The 22,327-nt window shown below is 42.5% G+C and overlaps 1 protein-coding gene across 1 annotated transcript in view; it reads left to right on the top strand.

Moving 5' to 3' along the window:
• The first annotated feature begins 600 nt into the window (after positions 1–600).
• The window catches only part of LOC126088403 (uncharacterized), a 57,399-nt gene continuing 35,672 nt past the window's right edge, over positions 601–22,327 (top strand). The window contains exon 1 of the mRNA XM_049906543.1: positions 601–724. Coding sequence (XP_049762500.1) covers positions 601–724 — 124 coding nt within the window. The remainder of the gene's footprint in view (positions 725–22,327) is intronic.

Genomic DNA, 22,327 nt, shown 5'->3' with positions numbered 1-22,327 from the left:
TTGTGAAACAAACCCTGTCGTCCTGGACCGTGTGCCACAAAGAGCACAGATTCGCCACGAGATGGGGAAATTCACAGGCATCTATTGTACTGAATGAGGCCTAGGGTCTGTAGTCTGTAGTATGTCAATCTACATCATAGATAAACTCCGTAGAAGCCGTTTGTAGCCAGGGAGACGTAGCAGTGTTAAATTTGGCGGACCTAACATCGACCATAAAGGGAAACATTTATGATAACTATTTAATTCTGTAGTAATTCAGGTAATGAAGCCACAGTAATTTTAATCTACCATCCTTCATAAATTTTCTTGATAATCCCAATAAAATTTGAATATAGTTAATATCTATAATAGTTTAGGATTTACTGTTAAAGTGAAATTAACAAGTTTTGTTACAAAGACCTGATTGCTAAAATCTTAACGCTTAGGTCGATCGTAACGATCGACATTTCATATACACTCCTGGAAATGGAAAAAAGAACACATTGACACCGGTGTGTCAGACCCACCATACTTGCTCCGGACACTGCGAGAGGGCTGTACAAGCAATGATCACATGCACGGCACAGCGGACACACCAGGAACCGCGGTGTTGGCCGTCGAATGGCGCTAGCTGCGCAGCATTTGTGCACCGCCGCCGTCAGTGTCAGCCAGTTTGCCGTGGCATACGGAGCTCCATCGCAGTCTTTAACACTGGTAGCATGCCGCGACAGCGTGGACGTGAACCGTAAGTGCAGTTGACGGACTTTGAGCGAGGGCGTATAGTGGGCATGCGGGAGGCCGGGTGGACGTACCGCCGAATTGCTCAACACGTGGGGCGTGAGGTCTCCACAGTACATCGATGTTGTCGCCAGTGGTCGGCGGAAGGTGCACGTGCCCGTCGACCTGGGACCGGACCGCAGCGACGCACGGATGCACGCCAAGACCGTAGGATCCTACGCAGTGCCGTAGGGGACCGCACCGCCACTTCCCAGCAAATTAGGGACACTGTTGCTCCTGGGGTATCGGCGAGGACCATTCGCAACCGTCTCCATGAAGCTGGGCTACGGTCCCGCACACCGTTAGGCTGTCTTCCGCTCACGCCCCAACATCGTGCAGCCCGCCTCCAGTGGTGTCGCGACAGGCGTGAATGGAGGGACGAATGGAGACGTGTCGTCTTCAGCGATGAGAGTCGCTTCTGCCTTAGTGCCAATGATGGTCGTATGCGTGTTTGGCGCCGTGCAGGTGAGCGCCACAATCAGGACTGCATACGACCGAGGCACACAGGGCCAACACCCGGCATCATGGTGTGGGGAGCGATCTCCTACACTGGCCGTACACCACTGGTGATCGTCGAGGGGACACTGAATAGTGCACGGTACATCCAAACCGTCATCGAACCCATCGTTCTACCATTCCTAGACCGGCAAGGGAACTTGCTGTTCCAACAGGACAATGCACGTCCGCATGTATCCCGTGCCACCCAACGTGCTCTAGAAGGAGTAAGTCAACTACCCTGGCCAGCAAGATCTCCGGATCTGTCCCCCATTGAGCATGTTTGGGACTGGATGAAGCGTCGTCTCACGCGGTCTGCACGTCCAGCACGAACGCTGGTCCAACTGAGGCGCCAGGTGGAAATGGCATGGCAAGCCGTTCCACAGGACTACATCCAGCATCTCTACGATCGTCTCCATGGGAGAATAGCAGCCTGCATTGCTGCGAAAGGTGGATATACACTGTACTAGTGCCGACATTGTGCATGCTCTGTTGCCTGTGTCTATGTGCCTGTGGTTCTGTCAGTGTGATCATGTGATGTATCTGACCCCAGGAATGTGTCAATAAAGTTTCCCCTTCCTGGGACAATGAATTCACGGTGTTCTTATTTCAATTTCCAGGAGTGTAGAAGCGCATCGTAAAAATGACAAACGTTGTAAATATCAATTCTGTAACTTTATTTGTTTAAAATTTATAGTAAATTTAAATTATCAGTACATTCAGTTAAGCATCCGATCATCATTTCCTCCACACAAAACACATTGAACGATGACAGCATGACACCTTATTCAATCATTAGGTAATAGAATATTTGTTGTAAAGTTTAGTGCATAATAGTTACTTTTGTTCTTCATTTATAAGAAAGCACATTGGTGCAAGGCTACTGGCCATGACATTCAAAGTTGCGAAGGAAATTGTATTGGTTTTATGTAAAATAATTTAACATTTATTATGTAATGGATATTATTTAGAAGGTGAAAGTGGTCAAGCATTGATTATTTAAATATGTTAAAATGTAAAATAATGTAGAATAAGCTGTAGCCAATCAGATGGACGGCTTCAGGAAAGGGAACTGCACTAGTCAGTTGAACGAGGTTTTTCGGCGCGCGGGAAAAGCGGCCGGGGACGGGCAGAGAGGAACAGTTCGGATTGAGACGGGAAAGCGGACGGTCAGTCTTCAGGCAGGTAGGAAGTGAAGTGACTTAGAAAATTTCGCGTTGCGTGGTATCGCGGTACTTAGTCCCTGACCGATGAGCAGCCGCGCGCCTGATGTGAACTCTTTTAACTTTTCGCGTAAATATCGAGGTGGAGTATTGTGTTTCGCGATGAGATTGTGAATGATCGAACTGTGTCAAATATATATGTACTCGAGTGTAACAGTAACTCTAAATACGACCACTTTTGCGATTAGTTTGCTTTCTGAATAAACATTATTCTGACCAAATCGCAACTGTGTGGCCTACATCATTTATGGGTCGTTAATTTAGTTCCCGATATTATTATTACTGTTATTATATGTTATATAAACTTTGTATTTCACAAACTTGCCATCAGTCAGGCAATGTACCAAAGGGTCACAAGTGTCTAATTTAGGGCGTGTAATGCGACACGTGCGGTTCAGCCCCTAGACGAGTTTGAGCCAAGACGTTTCGACGAAGAGAAACCGCATGTGAGCCAGAACATCTTTGGGATGTTAGTTCGAAAGCTTTGCATGGGTATGAAACAAACCACTGTTGTTTTTGTGATGGGTGTTATTCTAAGCATGATTTTGAGCGTTTCCGAGCGTTCGAGACCAAAGATGTCCCATGTATCATAGGATCGAGCAAACGCACAATAGGTCGGATGGTTGTGGTTGAGTAAAACTCAAGCAATTGCGGAAAATTAATAAAAACGGCTCAAGATTCAACTCAGTTGGGCATGTGAGGACTCAATAAATTCAGTACTAAACGATCTGTGCAGATTAAAATGGCTGCCATTCAGTTGGTGATTATGTGGTTGTGGGTGGCCAGAGTCTATCAGTTACTGTGAGGTGTCGGTTGAACATTTAGCAGACCCCTGAGATGCTATGAGGTTTGAACCTGGTAATCTACGTAGTGAACAAATTTCTCTCTGTGTGATCATGTGAAGTGGAAAAGCAAAGCTGCGCTGCAGATAGCTAATTAAATATCTGATTTAAACATGGGTCGCCAAACTAAACATGAAATGTGGGTATCATAAATCACACAGATATACTGATAACAGTTTCCATCAAGCTACTAAATGAAGCTAAAGATAACAATCCAATTTATTGGTAGGTAATGTGATTCTAGTCACTGAACGAACAATACAAATAATTACAAAACAGGCTCCAGCTCTCTCGCCTAAGTGCATATTGAGTACAGCGAGTCGGCGATATGGATTAATTCACAAAAACGAAACCAGATATGAAGCAAATACTTCGCGGTCCCCTCGTCACGACATACGCAAATGATACCCAGGTGCGGAGGATGTCTGCTGAAGTGCTTGAGAACTTCAGCCCCGGCATCCGTGATCAGCTCTAAGGCGAAGACATCTCTCTTTGCAGAGCTAAAGTGTAGTCATCTCTCCCTGAACATAAAGGATGAAGAAGTGTGCTATGTAATGTACAACACGAAATGTCTTTCTCCTCTACTCCACAAAATCTATCTGATTCTACCAGCGCCAGAATCTTGGTAGCCAAGAGCAATAGTAATCTTTCCAGTTTCCAACCAATTAAATGTGTGTGACAACTGAAACAATTTCCCTTCTTCTAACGAAACTGCCGTGGTTGACCAATACTGCTGAAGTCACTCTTAGAATGGGGCAGTAGCAGAAATTCTCTTCCACTACACGTGTGTTTTCGAGTTTTGTCCCATTGAAATTTCTGCACGTTCACACTTGCAAGTCTCCGACACCGCTACATTAGTTGTCATGAGGTAGCCCTGGCCTCCTTACAAAATTTAAACATCTGAATATGGAGCCTTCTCCAGTCCCCAGCAACTGTGTCCCATGCTGAGTGTGTCCTGTTTCTCTCTTCCGCATGCAGATCTCATCTTTCCTAAAAGGCATTCATTAAGCTACTTGCACACCGGAAGCTTACAACTGCTACGCACTCTTAGTCCGCAACCCTCACGGCAACCACCCAGGGTCCTCGCATCTGTCGAAAGTCAGCGCTTGGTTTCCCACACATACCTGACTGTATCCTGGTTTCCAGCAAAAACATTTTTATGGTCCGCATGCCATGCTCAACTTGGGGCTCTTGTACGTTATCACAGCTGGCTACTGGTCCCAAGTTGCAGAAAAACTCTACAAGGACACATCACCATTCAGAATTAGAGGAAACAGTGCTACTTAGATTTGCAGTTATTGGTGTTAAATTTAGCTGTGTGCATACTTTCATACAGCGTTGGATATCCTCATGTGAATATTGGTTTATTAACAAGGTTATAGAGTAGTTTTGGAAAACCTGTTCCATAACATTATCCCTTCCTCACTTTCCTAATTGATGCTGATGTACTTACGCTGGGACACCGCGATCACAGAAACTTTCCCTTGGCTTGAGCTATATTTTTTCATTTTGTTTTCGTGGGCACTCGGTTAATGTGATTCACGGTATGGATTCTGGCGTAGACTAGGGCATCCCGTTGCCAAGGCCACAACTTTAAACTCACATTCACTCTTAGCTACAACTCTCCACACAAGAACTTGTATCTACTGGCGTGAGAGTAAACTTTTATTCAGATTACATGTAAATAGGGAGAACTAGATGACAAACTTACAGTTTACTGCTACAATAGTCAAGAGAAAACTCATTGCCTTAAGAATGTCATGTATGTTGCTCAAATTCACTCACACTAGAAGTCAGCTGAACAGTTACTTATTAGACTTTCACATTTACTATATCAGAATCGCAGATCATTCATACTTTTAGCTCTCTTTCCTATTAAAATTATTCACAATATAAAAACACCTCAATGTATTGACATAATTTCATTTCAATGTATATGAACATAAAATACAACACCGATCTCCAAGACATTATAAAACTCGCCTGTAATATCATTTGTGTCACTGTACGAGATAATTTAGGTACAAGTTTATAAAACATTGTCGCTGTTGTGACATGTTAATTACACAAAACATGGCATTGATCTGTTTGACATAGACTTCAATTATTTTCACATAAAATGAATGCATAATAAAATGTTACGAAGTTACAGAACTGTACAGCTGGCAGCACTGCTGATGGCGCCCCTTAACATTATTTCATTAAATAGGCAGTTCACACACTCATGTTTTTGAACATCTCAGAGAGCTCTATACTCCAGTTTCTGCAAATACATTTATAGAGATACACATATCCTTACACACAAAGAATTACATATAGTGCCTGAAAATACATCAAACAGTAACACAAAAATAATACATTGAACTGTTTCTGAGGTAAAACACTGTCCAACATAAGGGTAGTCTTGACCGAATGTTCACCTCGAGAAATGACATGATTTCGTAGGAGTTAGTGTTCACAGAGATTCTACAGTTCATTTCATGGAACCGTGGCACAATTTGTAAGCTCTAATAAGGATTTCCTTTCATTGGTTTGTTGGATATCTCTATTTTGGTCAAAGGTCTAGGTAATAGGATTATTCATGTCCACGGATTGCTTGCAATAAGCAATCCGATCATTCTCATCTCTACTCCTCTCGATGTTTGTCATTGTATTGTTTATGACTGCTGGATCTGAAAGATGACCAGTGTCCCAACTGCATTAGTAAGGCAATGTGAATAGTCTTTCTGGTTGTTTCACAAGAACTGACGCGTTGGTGAGTTGTCTAACAATATCCATCCTCACCCGCAAGCAATAGAAGTAAAATTGTTATTCTGTGCTGAATTTATTTGATCACACCTGTCACTTCTTAAGCGTGTTGTGTGTACACTAAGGTAAGAGTTCAAGGTAAGTTTCACATGCGATATTCATTGTTTATTTATGCGGTGTCTCCTTATGTGGGCAACACAGTGACGAGTTCCATTATAGATAAGTGCAGACCCGACACAGGATTGCTGGTGTCCCAGACTCAAAGCATCTCTGGTATTCATTGGTGTGGCACTGGATAAGTCGACATCTCAAACGTTGCCTTTTGGCGTTGTTGTCAGCCATCAGTTTGGATGGTCCAAGAAGGATTAGCAAATGGTGAAATATGTTGTTGTGCAGGTGCAGGTAACTGACTGGTGATCAGAGTCAGCAGGTACAAATTCCTCTTGTACTTTCAGCTGTGACTGGTTCCATGCCATAAAACAGTTTTGTGGCACGCCTCATCGAGGATGAGCGTCCTTGACAGCCATGTCCCAGTGGACAGGGACTTACATCGCAACTCCAGTAAAGAACAGCCCGGATCCTCTGTGTGCCCAGACCAGACTGTAGGCCAAGGACGATTCCCTCTTCGACCGGCAACACTCCTCAGCTGGGCCATCATGTCACATGTGCCCTGCTTCCTGCGTCATGTGTTTATCCTTGAACAGCTTTGCAAAATAGCATACTAGAAATACAAGAAATAACTGTCACTAAACAACCATATTTTAATGTGAATATAATATCTTAATACGAATCTAATATGGGGCTGAAAGTTTTAGCTGTTAGTGACATTCGGGTAAGGGGTGAGAAAGAAGAGGAAGTGGGAGAATACAAGGTCTACCTGTCAGGAGTCAAAGCAGGAATAGCACAATGTGGTGTAGGGCTTTACATCAGGAAAGAAATGGAACCCATCGTAGTTGCAATAAGGTATGTAAACGAACGACTGATGTGGATAGATTTGACAGTGTCTAGCAAGAAAATTAGGATTGTGTCAGTATATTCGCATTGTGAAGGGACAGATCAAGATAAGATGGATAGTTTTTATGAGGCACTCAGTGATGTAGTTGTTAGAGTAAAGGACAAGGACAGTGTTCTGCTCATGGGTGATTTTAACGCCAGGATTGGAAATCGAACAGAAGGGTATGAAAAGGTTATGGGTAAATTTGGAGAGGATATGGAGGCCAACAGGAACGGGAAACAACTCTTGGATTTCTGTGCCAGTATGGGCTTAGTAATCACAAACTCCTTTTTTAAACATAAGAACATTCACCGGTATACTTGGGAAGGCAGGGGAAGCAGATCTGTCATTGACTATATAATAACAGATCAGGAATTCAGGAAGGCTGTGAGGGACACTCGTGTATTCAGGGGATTCTTTGATGACACTGACCATTATTTAATCTGCAGTGAAATTGGGATTGTGAGGCCGCAAAAGTGCAGGAGGTCAGGTCCATATGTAGGAGGATAAGAGTGGAGAAACTTCAGGATAAGGAAATCAGGCACAAGTACATAACAACGATCTCAGAAAGGTACCAGTTAGTTGAATGTAGTCAATTACAGTCATTGGAAAAGGAATGGACAAGGTACAGGGACACAGTACTAGAAGTGGCTAAAGAATGTCTTGGAACAGTAGTGTGTAAAAGTAGGATGAAGCAAACAGCTTGGTGGAATGATACAGTCAAGGCAGCCTGTAAAAGGAAAAAGAAGGCGTATCAAAAATGGCTACATACCAGAACCCAGGTAGACAGAGAAAGTTATGTTGAAGAAAGAAACAAAGCCAAACAGATAATTGCAGCATCCAAGAAGAAATCGTGGGAAGACTTTGGAAACAGGTTGGAGACTATGGGTCAAGCTGCTGGAAAACCATTCTGGAGTGTAATTAGCAGTCTTCGAAAGGGAGGTAAGAAGGAAATGACAAGTATTTTGGACAGGTCAGGAAAACTGCTGGTGAATCCTGTGGATGCCTTGGCCAGATGGAGGGAATATTTTGAAGAGTTGCTCAATGTAGGTGAAAATGCGATCAGTAATGTTTCAGATTTCCAGGTAGAATGGGATAGGAATGATGATGGAAATAGGATCACATTTGAGGAAGTGGAAAAAATGATCAACAGATTGCAGTGCAATAAAGCGGCTGGGGTGGATGAAATTAAGTCGGAACTCATCAAATACAGTGGAATGTCAGGTCTTAAATGGCTACACAGGATAATTGAAATGGCCTGGGAGTCGGGACAGGTTCCATCAGACTGGACAAAAGCAGTTATCACACCAATCTTTAAACATGGAAACAGAAAAGATTGTAACAACTACAGAGGTATCTCTTTAATCAGCGTTGTGGGTAAAATCTTCTCAGGTATTGTTGAAAGGAAAGTGCGAGTATTAGTTGAGGACCAATTGGATGAAAATCAGTGTGGGTTTAGGCCTCTTAGAGGTTGTCAGGACCAGTTCTTTAGCTTAGGCAAATAATGGAGAAGTGTTATGAGTGGAACAGGGAATTATATCTATGCTTTATAGATCTAGAAAAGGCATATGACCAGGTTGCTAGGAGGAAGTTATTGTCTGTTCTACAAGATTATGGAATAGGAGGCAAACTTTTGCAAGCAATTAAAGGTCTTTACATGGATAGTCAGGCAGCAGTTAGAGTTGACGGTAAATTGAGTTCATGGTTCAGAGTAGTTTCAGGGGTAAGACAAAGCTGCAACCTGTCTCCACTGTTGTTCATATTATTTATGGATCATATGTTGAAAACAATAGACTGGCTGGGTGAGATTAAGATATGTGAACACAAAATAAGCAGTCTTGCATATGCGGATGACTTAGTTGTGATGGCAGATTCGATTGAAAGTTTGCAAAGAAATATTTCAGAGCTAGATCAGAAATGTAAGGACTATGGTATGAAGATTGGCATCTCCAAAACGAAAGTAATGTCAGTGGGAAAGAAATATAGACGGATTGAGTGCCAAATAGGAGGAACAAAGTTAGAACAGGTGGACGGTTTCAAGTACTTAGGGTGCATATTGTCACAGGATGGCAACATAGTGAAAGAACTGGAAGCGAGGTGTAGCAAAGCTAATGCAGTGAGCGCTCAGCTACGATCTACTCTCTTCTGCAAGAAGGAAGTCAGTACCAAGACTAAGTTATCTGTGCACCGTTCAATCTTTCGACCAACTTTGTTGTATGGGAGCGAAAGCTGGGCGGATTCAGGTTACCTTATCAACAAGATTGAAGTTACGGATATGAAAGTAGCTAGGATGATTGCAGGTACTAGTAGATGGGAGCAATGGCAGGAGAGTGTCCACAATGAGGAAATCAAAGAAAAACTGGGAATGAACTCTATAGATGTAGCAGTCAGGGCGAACAGGCTTAGATGGTGGGGTCATGTTACACGCATGGAAGAAGCAAGGTTACCCAAGAGACTCAAGGATTCAGCAGTAGAGGGTAGGAGGAGTCGGGGCAGACCGAGGAGAAGGTACCTGGATTCGGTTAAGAATGATTTTGAAGTAATAGGTTTAACATCAGAAGAGGCACCAAAGTTAGCACTGAATAGGGGATCATGGAGGAACTGTATAAGGGGGGCTATGCTCCAGACTGAACGCTGAAAGGCATAATCAGTCTTAAATGATGATGATGAATGATGATGATGATGAATCTAATATGTTAGTTCTTTGACCAATGAAACGAGTAAAATGTAGTGTGAATTCAACATTGATTCGTACTTTAAAATACAGAAAACACTGAATGTAGGATGTTTGAAGAAATGAAATAAATACAGCTTAATACGAATTAACCTTGGATGGTACTATTACTATATAAAAAAATTAGAAGTTGGTTCTTCGATCAATTGAAGTGAATACGAACATTAAAATCATATTCTTCTATTGGAATTAGTTAATGTAATATATATATATATATATGATTATTGATGCTTAAGAGAGCAAGTAGTAGGATACCCAGGGGAGAGTTAGAGTAGAGATACGCCACTTTACATACAAGTACGTGAGATGAACTGAAGGTGCAGAATTTTTTTGTTTTCTTATTGTACTACTCACAGGGAGTATAGTTAACGTCTGGAGGAAAATCATGTCTTCAATTGTAAACTTCATGGAAAAAGAGAGATACAGACTACAGAGAAAGTGTGTGTGTGTGAGTGTGTGTGTGTGTTTTAGTATTCGTGTTGTTTAAGTCTACCACATGAAAGTAATATATATATATATATATATATATATATATATATATATATATATATATATATATATGTGTGTGTGTGTGTGTGTGTGTGTGTGTGTGTGTGTGTGTGTGTGTGTGTGTGTGTGTGTTTTAGTATTCGTGCTGTTTAAGTCTACCACGTGAAAGTCCATTTACTCCCGAGTTTTCCGTTGATACTTGGCAGACATCACATTGTTACCCTGGTTGTGCATAATTATCATGCTTACTGGCGCACTGTAAGGTTAGTTATTGCGCATGCAGCATACGCATTTGTGTACTCCTTTCCTTAATTATAGATCCTCATTATTCTTGCGGTTACATTCGTCTTTTTTGTTCCTGAAATGCATGACGGTCACTCCAAATGATGGTCAGTTACTCTGAAACACAGAACACATACTTGCATAACAACACAAAATACTTAACAATGCCCTCAGCTAAACAAGTAAACCTTTCGTAAATCTATCTTCGTAATGTTAACTCGCAATATTATGTTTCCCTCTATTCAAATTATATTGTATTCGACTTACTTTCTCTGTAGTCTGTATCTCTCTTTTTCCATGAAGTTTACAATTGAAGACATGATTTTCCTCCAGACGTTAACTATACTCCCTGTGAGTAGTACAATAAGAAAACAAAAAAATTCTGCACCTTCAGTTCATCTCACGTACTTGTATGTAAAGTGGCGTATCTCTACTCTAACTCTCCCCTGGGTATCCTACTACTTGCTCTCTTAAGCATCAATAAAACAAAACTTCCATGGCACTCCATCGCAACGGACAAATCAACAAGGTTTGGTGCTTCATTGCTACCAGCAATCATGACACATAGCATCCACTACTGGCTTCTAATGAAGACTCCAACACACAAACCATCTTGATTGGGCAAATTCATACAAGAGCTTGTCTGATGGTTTCAGCCCTGTAATCTTTCACACTGCTATTGTAGCAGTAATTTTCGTGTAAAGTCAGCCAAACGTTAATTTTCAAAATTTCTCTCATATTCAGACGTTCATTAGATTCCCTTCCTGCTTTTCAAGTGTACCTCTACCCACAGGTGCCAGACTTACTGTATGATCTAAGACTCTCTTTATTCTATAAATCATTTGATATGGGAAATGTGTAGCCATCCCTTCGAGTTTCGGCTCTTGATAGTTTCGAGCTCTACGAAATTGTCATGGATATTTTTCCTTACATAGTATGGTGACAAAGTAATAGTTGTGGTTTGCGAAGTTAGTTTTTCGTGATCTTTTTCTCTTCTTTATAATAGAACCTTGTTGTCTTCAGAGAACTTAATCTGCCTTCACTCCTTTCTGATTAATTATAAAACACACATTTAATTTTTGCACGCGCCCATGTCGATACACCCGTCATTGACTTACCTTTTATATTCCCCTACCTGCAGTATTTACTATCTATGCTTGTCTCTTAACCCGAACAACATGCCTCACAGGTCAACTTCATCATTCAGTGTTTATTCGTTTTTCCTCGCTGTTCAGACATCAGAACAGCTGGGTCCCTGTGCTCATATCACATTTCTCCTCTCAGGGTTCTATCACATGTTCTCCATTCACACATTCGTACTCATCTCCACTTGAATCATCATCTTTCCCTGGTGCATCTAGAACCGCGTCTATCCACTATCTTGCATTAAGAAATACGTTAAATGTCCTACAAGCTCCCCCTAAAATATTGCACCAAAGTACTTTGACTCCTCATCTATGACGCTGACCACATATCTTCCCATTTGTCATCATTTTCACAACATCCTTCACAACCTGATGCCTCTTTTCCTATCACTAATTCTGTCATCAGAATGTCTGACAAATCAGTTTCATTACTCTTTCCTTCTTCTTCGTCTAACTCATCCTCAGCTACGTCCATTAACCGTTCATTCTCACTTTCTGTTGGCGTTCTTCCTTCACCAGTGAGTAATTTGTCTAGCACGTAAAATTCTTATCAGTTAGACCATCCAACCTGTCCCTGATGGTTAATTTAATTTCTTTTTTCCTTCAGATGTGCCAATGCACGTCTTTGTTTCAGGTACAGTATTACTCAGTAAAACTTCAAGAAGTCAAGTCCCAGAATCTCTCCACAGTCAGGTTCCATACACATACATCAAAAGAAGTTTCTCATCACCGGTTCCCAGAACTCCTGTGGATATTGTATCACAGACACAGTCCCTTTGGCTGTTTAGCAGAGGATGGGATGGATCAGGATTTTGTAAGTGTGGAGAACAATGGAGGGGTGTAATTCCCCAAGTTCGGCCTGTTAGTAGTTTTAGTCCATTGTGGGCTTTCTGATGGGTGGTTAGTAGCTGAGGTTTCCACGTTATCTGCCAGTCGAGGGTTAGTCCAGGATATTTTAGTGAGTTAGTTAACTGTATAAGATGGTCGTAAATAGTATGAGATTGTTATTTCACATCGCTAACTTTATACCAAAAAATTGGCACGAAGATGCATGAGCAAAGGCAGCCGTTACATGACCGACATATGTCGAGTTTCGCGCCTCTTCGAATACCCCATCTACGAATGGTGATACAACGTGCGCGCACTCTCGGAATGCGGGTTTGCCGATTTAAAGTGGAAACACCCTTGCAAAGGAGCTGGAAGACCCACTACCTGCATCCAAACATAATGTATATTCTACGTATGAGATCTGGGCAGCTTTAAGGAGGAAGGAAAGCGACCACCCACACGATCAAGACGAGAAGGAGTGGTTCAATTCCAGGGCGTTCCTCCCATATGCTGGCAATATTTAGTCGAAATCTCACTCCACCAAAGTTCTATAAGTCCCTCCAGGTCCTCGAACGTCATGCACTTTTCTTGCATTCTGCAACTGTTCGTCTTCCCCCTCTACCATCTTATCACATTCCCACCCCTCACCCCACTTCACCCACATCAAACAGCTCTGCATTTACTTATACTATCCGCACACTAGCTTCCACCACCTGTGGCATGCCGTCACACCTTCGCAAACAAATCCCTCCATCTCTATACCCACGCACACACACACACACACACACACACACACACACACACACACACACCACTTCCTATCTCAGTGAAGATCCGCTCTCCCAGACAGTGAGATCCGCTCTGATATTTGCCCCTCCTGGCAACTGTAACCCTTCCCCACATATCCCACTCCACATCAGGGCTCCTCTCTCCTTTTCCCTCTCCACCTACTTCTATCGCTTTCTCCTTGCACCTCTACCCACTTCACACACTATTACTCCTCTTGACCCTCCGTCTTTCCCACCGTCTGTATTCCCACTATCTACTTCATCTCCTACCTATCATCTCCACAGTTTTCGCACCTAACAGACTCCTATATCTTTACCCACACGCTTCAACCTCTATGGAACATATTTTCTCTCCCCCCAAAACTTCTCATCCAGTGTAGATCCTTCAGATTTTAAGTGAAAGTGCAGTGCTTCGTTTCTTTTCTTTTTTTAATCAGACGAATGCACCTTCGTGTGATGTGTTTTTAAAATGTATACAGATTTTCATTTTTTAGTTGCCTGTCAATGATTTTTAATTTAAAATAGAACATCAGGCACAAATTTTGTTTCCTTATTCTATATTTTTTTAATTCGCTTGGCCGAAGAGCGGAATATTGTACAGCTGACAGCCCACCCCCTGCCCATATGGGGCGAGGGGAATGAATAACGAAACAGGGGGAAAAAAACAGCAATCTCTTCCCTCCTTCAACATCAGACGGCCTATCCCATGGCTGCTCTTTCCGATTCTTAGTGACAGGAAAGGGCTTCTTTTAAATATCAATGTTTCAGCATCAAGTTTTAAATAGTTTTAAATGTGTGCTTGTCGTGTTCCGTGTTATCTTTTATTATTACTATTTTAACTATACTTACTACAGTATATCTCTCGTATATGTAAAATTTTCAGTTTTAGTTTTCATCTCTAAAACGTTTTAAATTCACTGTAAATCTCTCCCCTATTTGTTTCTTCTTTCTTTTTCAACTCATTTAATTTTTACTGTCAACTGGCTGGAGAGCAGGTTGCTCGTATCGCAGATATTGTTGCGAGAAATTGACGTCATATGGCTGCAATCCCGAAAATTCATGGAATACTCTTCACGCCGGGAAAATTTCAAGACTCATGCAAACGAGGTGTTTTCGCTCCACGAAAACGGACCAGCTCATGTATCCCAGGGGACAGTAACAGACGGTGCTTTTTTGTGCTATAAAATTTTGCCTCAGCCGCCTCTTTCGTCTGATGAAGAAACCAGTGCGTGGCAGGCAATTCCAGACCAACGGCAAGGTGACTTCCGTCTTGGAACGTTTCCTAAACAACAAAAATACAAACCTGCTACAATCAAGTCTCTGGTAATCCATTGAGGATAATGGGACAGTAGCCGGACATGGAGTACTTGAATGATGATGATTAAAACCAACAGCTTTATTGTAATCAAATGTCGTTTATTCAGAACGTGCTACCCGTTTCGACGCCAAAAAGGGTCATCTTCAGGCCTCAAGCGTAATCTGTTATCAGCGTACGAACCACCGTGACAAAGACCAACGGAGTCACCAAATGGAAACAGTACAATTTAGTAAGCGTGTTACCCCGGCATGTGCATCCAAAAAAAAAGTCAAGTGCAACGGGGCCAAGATCAGCTGGATTCGGTAATTTCCAGCAACAATCCCCCAATAGTCAGACGATCATTGATTGGCTTGTTACTGGAATTTACCGAACCCAGTTCATTTTGACGACTATTGAGGGGGTTATTACTGGAAGTTGGTATTCAGCTGATTTTGGCCCCGTTGCACTCGGATTGTTGGTTGTAAATACTGGTATAACACGCTTAATAAGTTGTGCGGTTTCCATTTGAAGACTCCGTTGGTCTTTGTTACTGTGGTTCATTCGTTGATGACAGATTACGCTTGGGGCCTGAAGATGACGCTTTTTGGCATCTAAACTGGTAACATGTTCTGAATAAACGGCTTTCGATTGCAATGCAGGTTTCACAAGCTGAGACGTTGTCGTGAATAACACAGTGACCCATATACAGAATAAATTTCCTTTAATTTACGTCTACGGTCACAATCTTTTAGTTCACAGATTACCGGTTTCGGTTTATAATGACTATCTTAAGATCTGCGTTTTATAAAAACAGTGTCCTAATGTGCTGCTGCAGTACATTAGGACACTGTTTTTATAAAACACAGATCTGAAGATGGTCCTTATAGACCGAAACCGGTACTGCTGCTGTATATTAGGACACTGTTTTTATAAAACACAGATCTGAAGATGGTCATTATAGACCAAAACCGATAATCTGTGAAAAAAAGTTTGTGACCATAGACGTAAGGAAATTAATGCAATACAGGTGTTGGTTTGAATTACGATTATTCAAGTAGTTATGCAGTCAAGGTTTTCGCCATATCCTCCAACAGCAGGGAAAATATATCGCATTGAAGCGTGAATAGGTAGAGGACAACTACACTACTGGAAATTAAAATTGCTACTCCACGAAGATGACCTGCTACAGACGCGAAATTTAACCGACAGAAAGAAGATGCTGTGGTATGCAAATGATTAACTTTTCAGAGCATTCACACAAGGTTGGCACCGGTGGCGACACCTACAACGTGCTGACATGAGGAAAGTTTCCAACCGCTTTCTCATACACAAACAGCAGTTGATCGGCGTTGCCAGGTGAAACGTTGTTGTGATGCCTCGTGTAAGGACTTTGATAAAGGTCGGATTGTAGCCTATTGCGATTGCGGTTTATCGTATCGGGACACTGCTGCTCGCGTTGGTCGAGATCCAATGACTGTTAGCAGAATATGGAATCGGTGGGTTCAGGAGGGTAATACGGAACGCCGTACTGGATCCCAACGGCCTCGTATCACTAGCAGTCGAGATGACAGGCATCTTACCCGCATGGCTGTAACGGATAGTGCAGCCACGTATCGATCCCTGAGTCAACAGATGGGGACGTTTGCAAGACAACAACCATCTGCACGAACAGTTCGATGACGTTTTCAGGAGCACGGACTATCAATTCGGAGACCATGGCTGCGGTTACCCTTGACGCCGCGTCACAGACAGGAGCGCCTGCGATGGTGTACTCAGCGACCTGGGTGCACGAATGGCAAAACGTCATTTTTTTCGAATGAATTCTGGTTCTGTTTACCGCCTCACGATGGTCGCATCCGTGTTTGGCGACATCGCGGTGAACGCACATTGGAAGCGTGTATTCGTCATCGCCATACTGGCGTATCACCCGGCGTGTTGGTATAGGGTGTCATTGGTTACTCGTCTCGGTCACCTCTGATTCGCAATGACTGCACTTTGAACAGTGGATGTTACATTTTAGATGTGTTACGACCCGCGGCTCTACCCTTCATTCGATCCCTGCGAAACCCTACATTTCAGCAGGATAATGCACGACCGCATGTTGCAGGTCCTGTACGGGCGTTTCTGGATACAGAAAATGTTCGACTGCTGCCCTGGCCAGGACATTCTCCAGATCTCTCACCAATTGAAAACGTCTGGTCAATGGTGGCCGAGCAAGTGGCTCGTCACAATACGCCAGTCACTACTCTTGATAAACTGTGGTATCGTGTTGAAGCCGCAAGGGCAGCTGTACCTGTACACGCCATCCAAGCTCTGTTTGACTCAATGCCGAGGCGTATCAAAGGCGTTATTACGGCCAGAGGTGGTTGTTCTGGGTGTTGATTTCTCAGGATGTCTTCACCCAAATTGCGTGAAAACGTAATCACATGTCAGTTCTGGTATAATATATTTGTCCAATGAATACCCGTTTATCATCTGCATTTCTTCTTGGGGTAGCAATTTTAATGGCCAGTAGTGTAATAACCTCACAACGTCACGGTCGTAACATGTTTTTGTCTAGGTCCTAATTAAAACTCTGACAAGTCCTCGTCCACCCACGGCTCCGTGCCCATTCCTGTAGACCAGAGGTCGGAGCAGACAAGCTTATCGCCAGCGGCCAACCGCATCCAGGCCGAGGGAAGCGGCGCCACCGCCCCCTCGTTCTGGCGGCTGGTCCGAGGACGCGTTCCAGAGCTGTCGCGGGCAAACAAAGGCCGGGTTGGAAAGTGCAGGCGGCGTTTGCGCTGGCCCTTTCTCCGGGGAATTTCTCCGGCGCCCTCCCACGCCATCCGGGGCGGCGACCCGGTGACCCGGTTGCGGGGCGGCCGGTGGACCGCGCTGCAGACGCCACACGCCAGACGTCCGCCATGGCCCGCGCGCGCACCACCGCCGCCGCCGCCTCCCGCCGCTGCCGCGCTCCGGCGCCGCTGCAGCTGCAGCTGCCTCTGCTCCTGGTCACCCTGCTGGCAGCCTCAGCGGCTGCCGCGCACACCCACCGCGTCGCCAAGGGCTTCTTCGGTGAGTTCAGCGTGTGCGTCGAGGACTTCCTGACAGGCGGAATACGACACGCAACCCGGGACTGAGGTCATCAGTTCCCTAGAACTTAGAACTACTTAAACCTAACTAACTTAATGACATCACACACATCCATGCCCGAGGCAGGATTCGAGCCTGCGACCGTAGCATTAGCGCCTAGAACCGCTCGCCCACAAACCGGCAACCCTGGACTCCGAGCTTACATTCAACTTCAGCTTATGGCGTCCCCCGTGAAACGTGATAGACACGAGGGACTTAAGGGAATAGTCCGGTAAAATAAATGAAGCTTTTACTCTAGTTAATCAATTCGTCTCATACCTTAAACAAACAATTTCTACATCTTGCTAAATATAATTACAAAGTTGCAACTCGATCTATCCACCGGTCTTGCGATATTATTATATTTTGATTTTATCCATACTGGATGAGAGGTCGTGGTTGTGAATGTCAATGTTAAAAAAATATATCGGCGCAACCACTTGTTTATAGTGTAAAACACTAAGATTGACGCGTTTCGGAAGTCAAGCTTCCATCATCAGAATAATAAAAAGTAAAAGAACCTGTTAAAACTCGCTAAAATGGAATATACACCAGGCACAATTTTGTTTTGAAGTGTTGTTTTTTAAACTATCTTCTTTTATATAGTAAATTTACTGTAATATTCTAGAAAAATTGAAGACTGTATTTAATAACATAGACAAAAAATTTTGTGTAAGCTTTTTTGGCTATCTTCTGCGTTGACCTTCAAATTAATTTTCAAAGTTCTCAATATTTTTGTTTAAATAACATTCATTTATCAGTATTTTCTTTTATAAATACTTTTTTTTTCAAATTATACTCAAGATTGTTAGCGCTGACAGTAAGAGTGTTCCCTAAAAGTTTCATCCAGTTTAGAAAAAAAAGTTATATTTTAATGTTCCGTTTCACAAATTAGAGGTAAAAGCAGTCAAAGTTACATAGCACAATCACGCCCCGCTTCTTGCTATAAAAGGCCGGCCGGGGTGGCCGAGCGGTTCTAGGCGCTACAGTCTGGAATCGCGCGACCGCTACGGTCGCAGGTTCGAATCCTGTCTCGGGCATGGATGTGTGTGATGTCCTTAGGTTAGTTAGGTTTAAGTAGTTCTAAGTTCTAGGAGACTGATGACCTTAGAAGTTAAGTCCCATACTGCTCAGAGCTTTTTTTTCTTAATTTGTTCTTTCTGGCTCTCTTCTGAGCTTCCTCAGATGGCCGTCGATCTGGACGCATGTCGTCTTCTTTTTTTTCACATTCTGGCCACTGTTTGGCACTTTGCTTCCTTCTTCGCTCGCCTCTAACTTTGCTCCTTCACGTCCTTAATGCTGACAGTTGGGTCAAATGGCTCTGAGCACTAGGGCACTTAACTTCTGAGGTCATCGGTCCCCTAGAACTTAGAACTACTTAAACCTAACTAACCTAAGGACATAACATATACCCATGCTGGAGGCAGGATTCGAATCTGCGACCGTAGCGGTCGCGCGGTTCCAGACTGTAGCGCCTAGAACCGCTCGGCCACTCCGGCCGGCCAATGCTGACAGCAGAATGGTCTCTGTTGCTCTTATTGTTTCTGCCAGATAGCACCCTTGATTGAACTGTGAAAAAGCTTTTTTCACGGTTAGTTCTGCTTTTCTTTTAGATGCAAATACATCCTCTGGACACTTTGATCAGATTATTCTACGTAGACACTCAGTTGCATTTTGAGTCTTTCGAGAAGTGCACCAGGAGGGAACAGTAACAGACGCCACCCTCTGATAAACAGATATCATTCTAACAACAGCAGATGGTCTCAGAGCAGTATGGCTTGCAGTTTTATGTGGTTCTGCTTGTTCCCCTTTGGCAATGGCACGATTAAAGAAACGCCGAGAATCCCCACCTTTTGGACACTTCAGATGTTGCGATTTCTCATCAGTGCTCAGGCTGTGCTACAGTGTCGCATAGACTGCACGCTTCATTGCCGTACTGTCTGGAGCATTGTCAACAATGGCTCTTCTGTAATAATGAGTCAGCTTACAACTGTTTCTTCTTTCAAACTTCCATGTGCTTTCTCAACGAGAGTCACGTTTTGTGCCCGAATTTCTCTCACCAATTTCTCAATCCTGTTCCACGTTCTTTGGCAATGCGAATAACACAATCTTCCTTCACAACTTCTGTTTTCCCATAGATATTCAGTTGAGCTTATTATATACTCGTATTTTTATACATTCCTCTTTGGAATTTCACAAAATCCTTTCGTATTGTAACATTGCATGTATGAATGAACATATTTCAGCAAAAAAAAAAAGATTTTTTAAAAAAATTCAATATTTTCTTACCAGACTATCCCCTAAGTGGGGGACGTATGCGAAATTGCAATACTTTGACGGAAACCTTATAAAGTTCAAAGTTTTCAAGAGAATGTTCCTACATCTGGCACAGTTGTTAAGAAATGTTATGAGTATACGCATACAAGTTTTCATACATATTAGCTTTACACGGTCTTAATTATAAAGAAATGAATTTTTTTCAACAAGGTGAGTACAAACGTTCCTTTTTTGAAAACGAAATTAATGTCTTTTTGTACAAAGTTTGATGTACCATTATTACAAATACCTGTGAAACAGAATTTAGATATCTCCTTTCGCTGTATATTTACGGCTCTCCAAATATCTGTGAAAAAATGCACCAAATTTTAAGCTTTTTGTCTCTTTCATAAGTGCCTTAATATTGCAGTAAATGAAAGTTCATTGCAGAGAATGTATAGTATTGACTAATTTTATACCAAATTCAAGTACTGTAACGTCAGTGGTTTTGAGGAAAAGGTACATAAAGTTTCGAAAATGTAAGATGCGGAAAATCTGAATCGAAGATTTGTCTATATTTGTATTATGCCTTGCCTTATCCGAGTGAACTAGTGCAAATCATATGCATACTCCTCTTCATCCTCTAGGACTCTTTTCTTTGTCTTCTTGGTTTAACCTTATTTTTAAACTGAGTAGTGATAACGTCAGTTGCATCAATTCTCGTCTTCTAAGCACTTGTTTTCTTGCTTGAGGAGACGTCCTCCTTCATTGTTACTGAGCTAGTTTTCAGGCTGCGTTTATGGCATTGAGAAGAACGACATTTTCTAAACATTTTAAACTTTTTACTGGAATGAGTTATGCTGCAGATCGTAATAATAGATGTACCCACAACTTTCGTAAAAGTTACTCCTTTGCAACCACTTGTAAACAAACACCATAAACCAGAGAATACAACATCAGTGGCACTGATGCCATTCCAAAGCCTTTTTTATGTACCGTATACACATTCCCCGCGTTGTGATTGCATAAAACTATCAGAAATCACCGCAGGAATAAATATTATGTGAAAATACCTAAAAAAAAAAGGGTGCGTGGATTCGAGAAGCTTTTTCCGGTTATCATTTTTATCACGTGTAGGAGTGGAATTGGGATCTAATATTCAGGAACCGAAATTCCGTTACCATATAGCAAATGAAGAGCCAGTAAAATTATTTTTTATTTTGGTCGCTTTCACTTATTTCCCCCCTTAATTACATCTAGATGCTAATTGGCATTGATTTACATCAATGGGGAAGGTCGAAAATTTGTGCCAGACCGTGATTCGAACCCGGGTCTCCTACACTTGGCAGATGCTCTTACCCTAAGCCATCTATTTTATATTTTTATATCATTTTGTTCGTTATGGTTCGTTGTATTTGTTCGGGTCTGACGCTCCTAACGTTTTTTCAACTTCATCGCTCACCCATTAACTCAGTTTATTACTATTATTATTATTATTATTATTATTATTACAGAGGGTAGCTAACTCTCTGACCGAACACTCTGAGCTTTCGTGCCGGCTAGCCATCCGGACATAGCTGCATCGCAACTTCACGGGTTACCCTAGCACGCCTCCCATCAGACCCAAATCCTCAATTATCCGGATATTACTGACGCAATGCACCGCCCATTAACCTCATTACTCGCGGCATTGCATCGATTCCCGTAAGAGTTCGAGCATGATGTGCATCTGCACTGAATGGTTCATTGGTCACACTCGCCTTAATTATGTATGTGGTGTCTGTTCTTTCAGACACGTATACGAGTAAGCAACGTGATGCACCACTGTTCATGTTGTACACCGAGTATCTAAAATAATAAGCAATGTTTAAACACAGCACACCTCATGTAAAAATAAGACGAAAATCTGGTCCAGGGGACCTTGCGAACTTCCCTCACCAATTTGATCCATGTTGAGAGGGTGGGTAGGCCAAGACCAGGATTTCAACAAGTGTAAAGAGGAACGCGCAACTCTCAATCGTTTTCGATAAATCGAGCTTGAAAATTTTAGGCGTTTTTATACGCTTTGTATGGTCGCAGATTTTCAAGCAGTCCGGAGCCGGGTGGGTAAGCGCTTAGTTCCATAAGCGCGATGTCTACAGATCGAATCTTATTGCTGGTACTTTCTTCTAATCCCCACGTACTTCTAACAATAGAGTTTTACTTATTTTACTACCCATACATGTTTCGGAGAAGTTGCTCCACCTTCCTTCAGTTTTATTTATTTTCTGTTGTGCAATATACAAAGAATTTATGCATTATTATATACACCAGTTTTTTGAGATTATGGTATTTAC

Source organism: Schistocerca cancellata, chromosome 6 (assembly GCF_023864275.1).
Source record: "Schistocerca cancellata isolate TAMUIC-IGC-003103 chromosome 6, iqSchCanc2.1, whole genome shotgun sequence".
Taxonomy (NCBI): domain Eukaryota; kingdom Metazoa; phylum Arthropoda; class Insecta; order Orthoptera; family Acrididae; genus Schistocerca; species Schistocerca cancellata.
The sequence above is the reverse complement of the archived record's forward strand: the minus strand, read 5'-3'. Positions and strand labels throughout refer to the sequence as shown.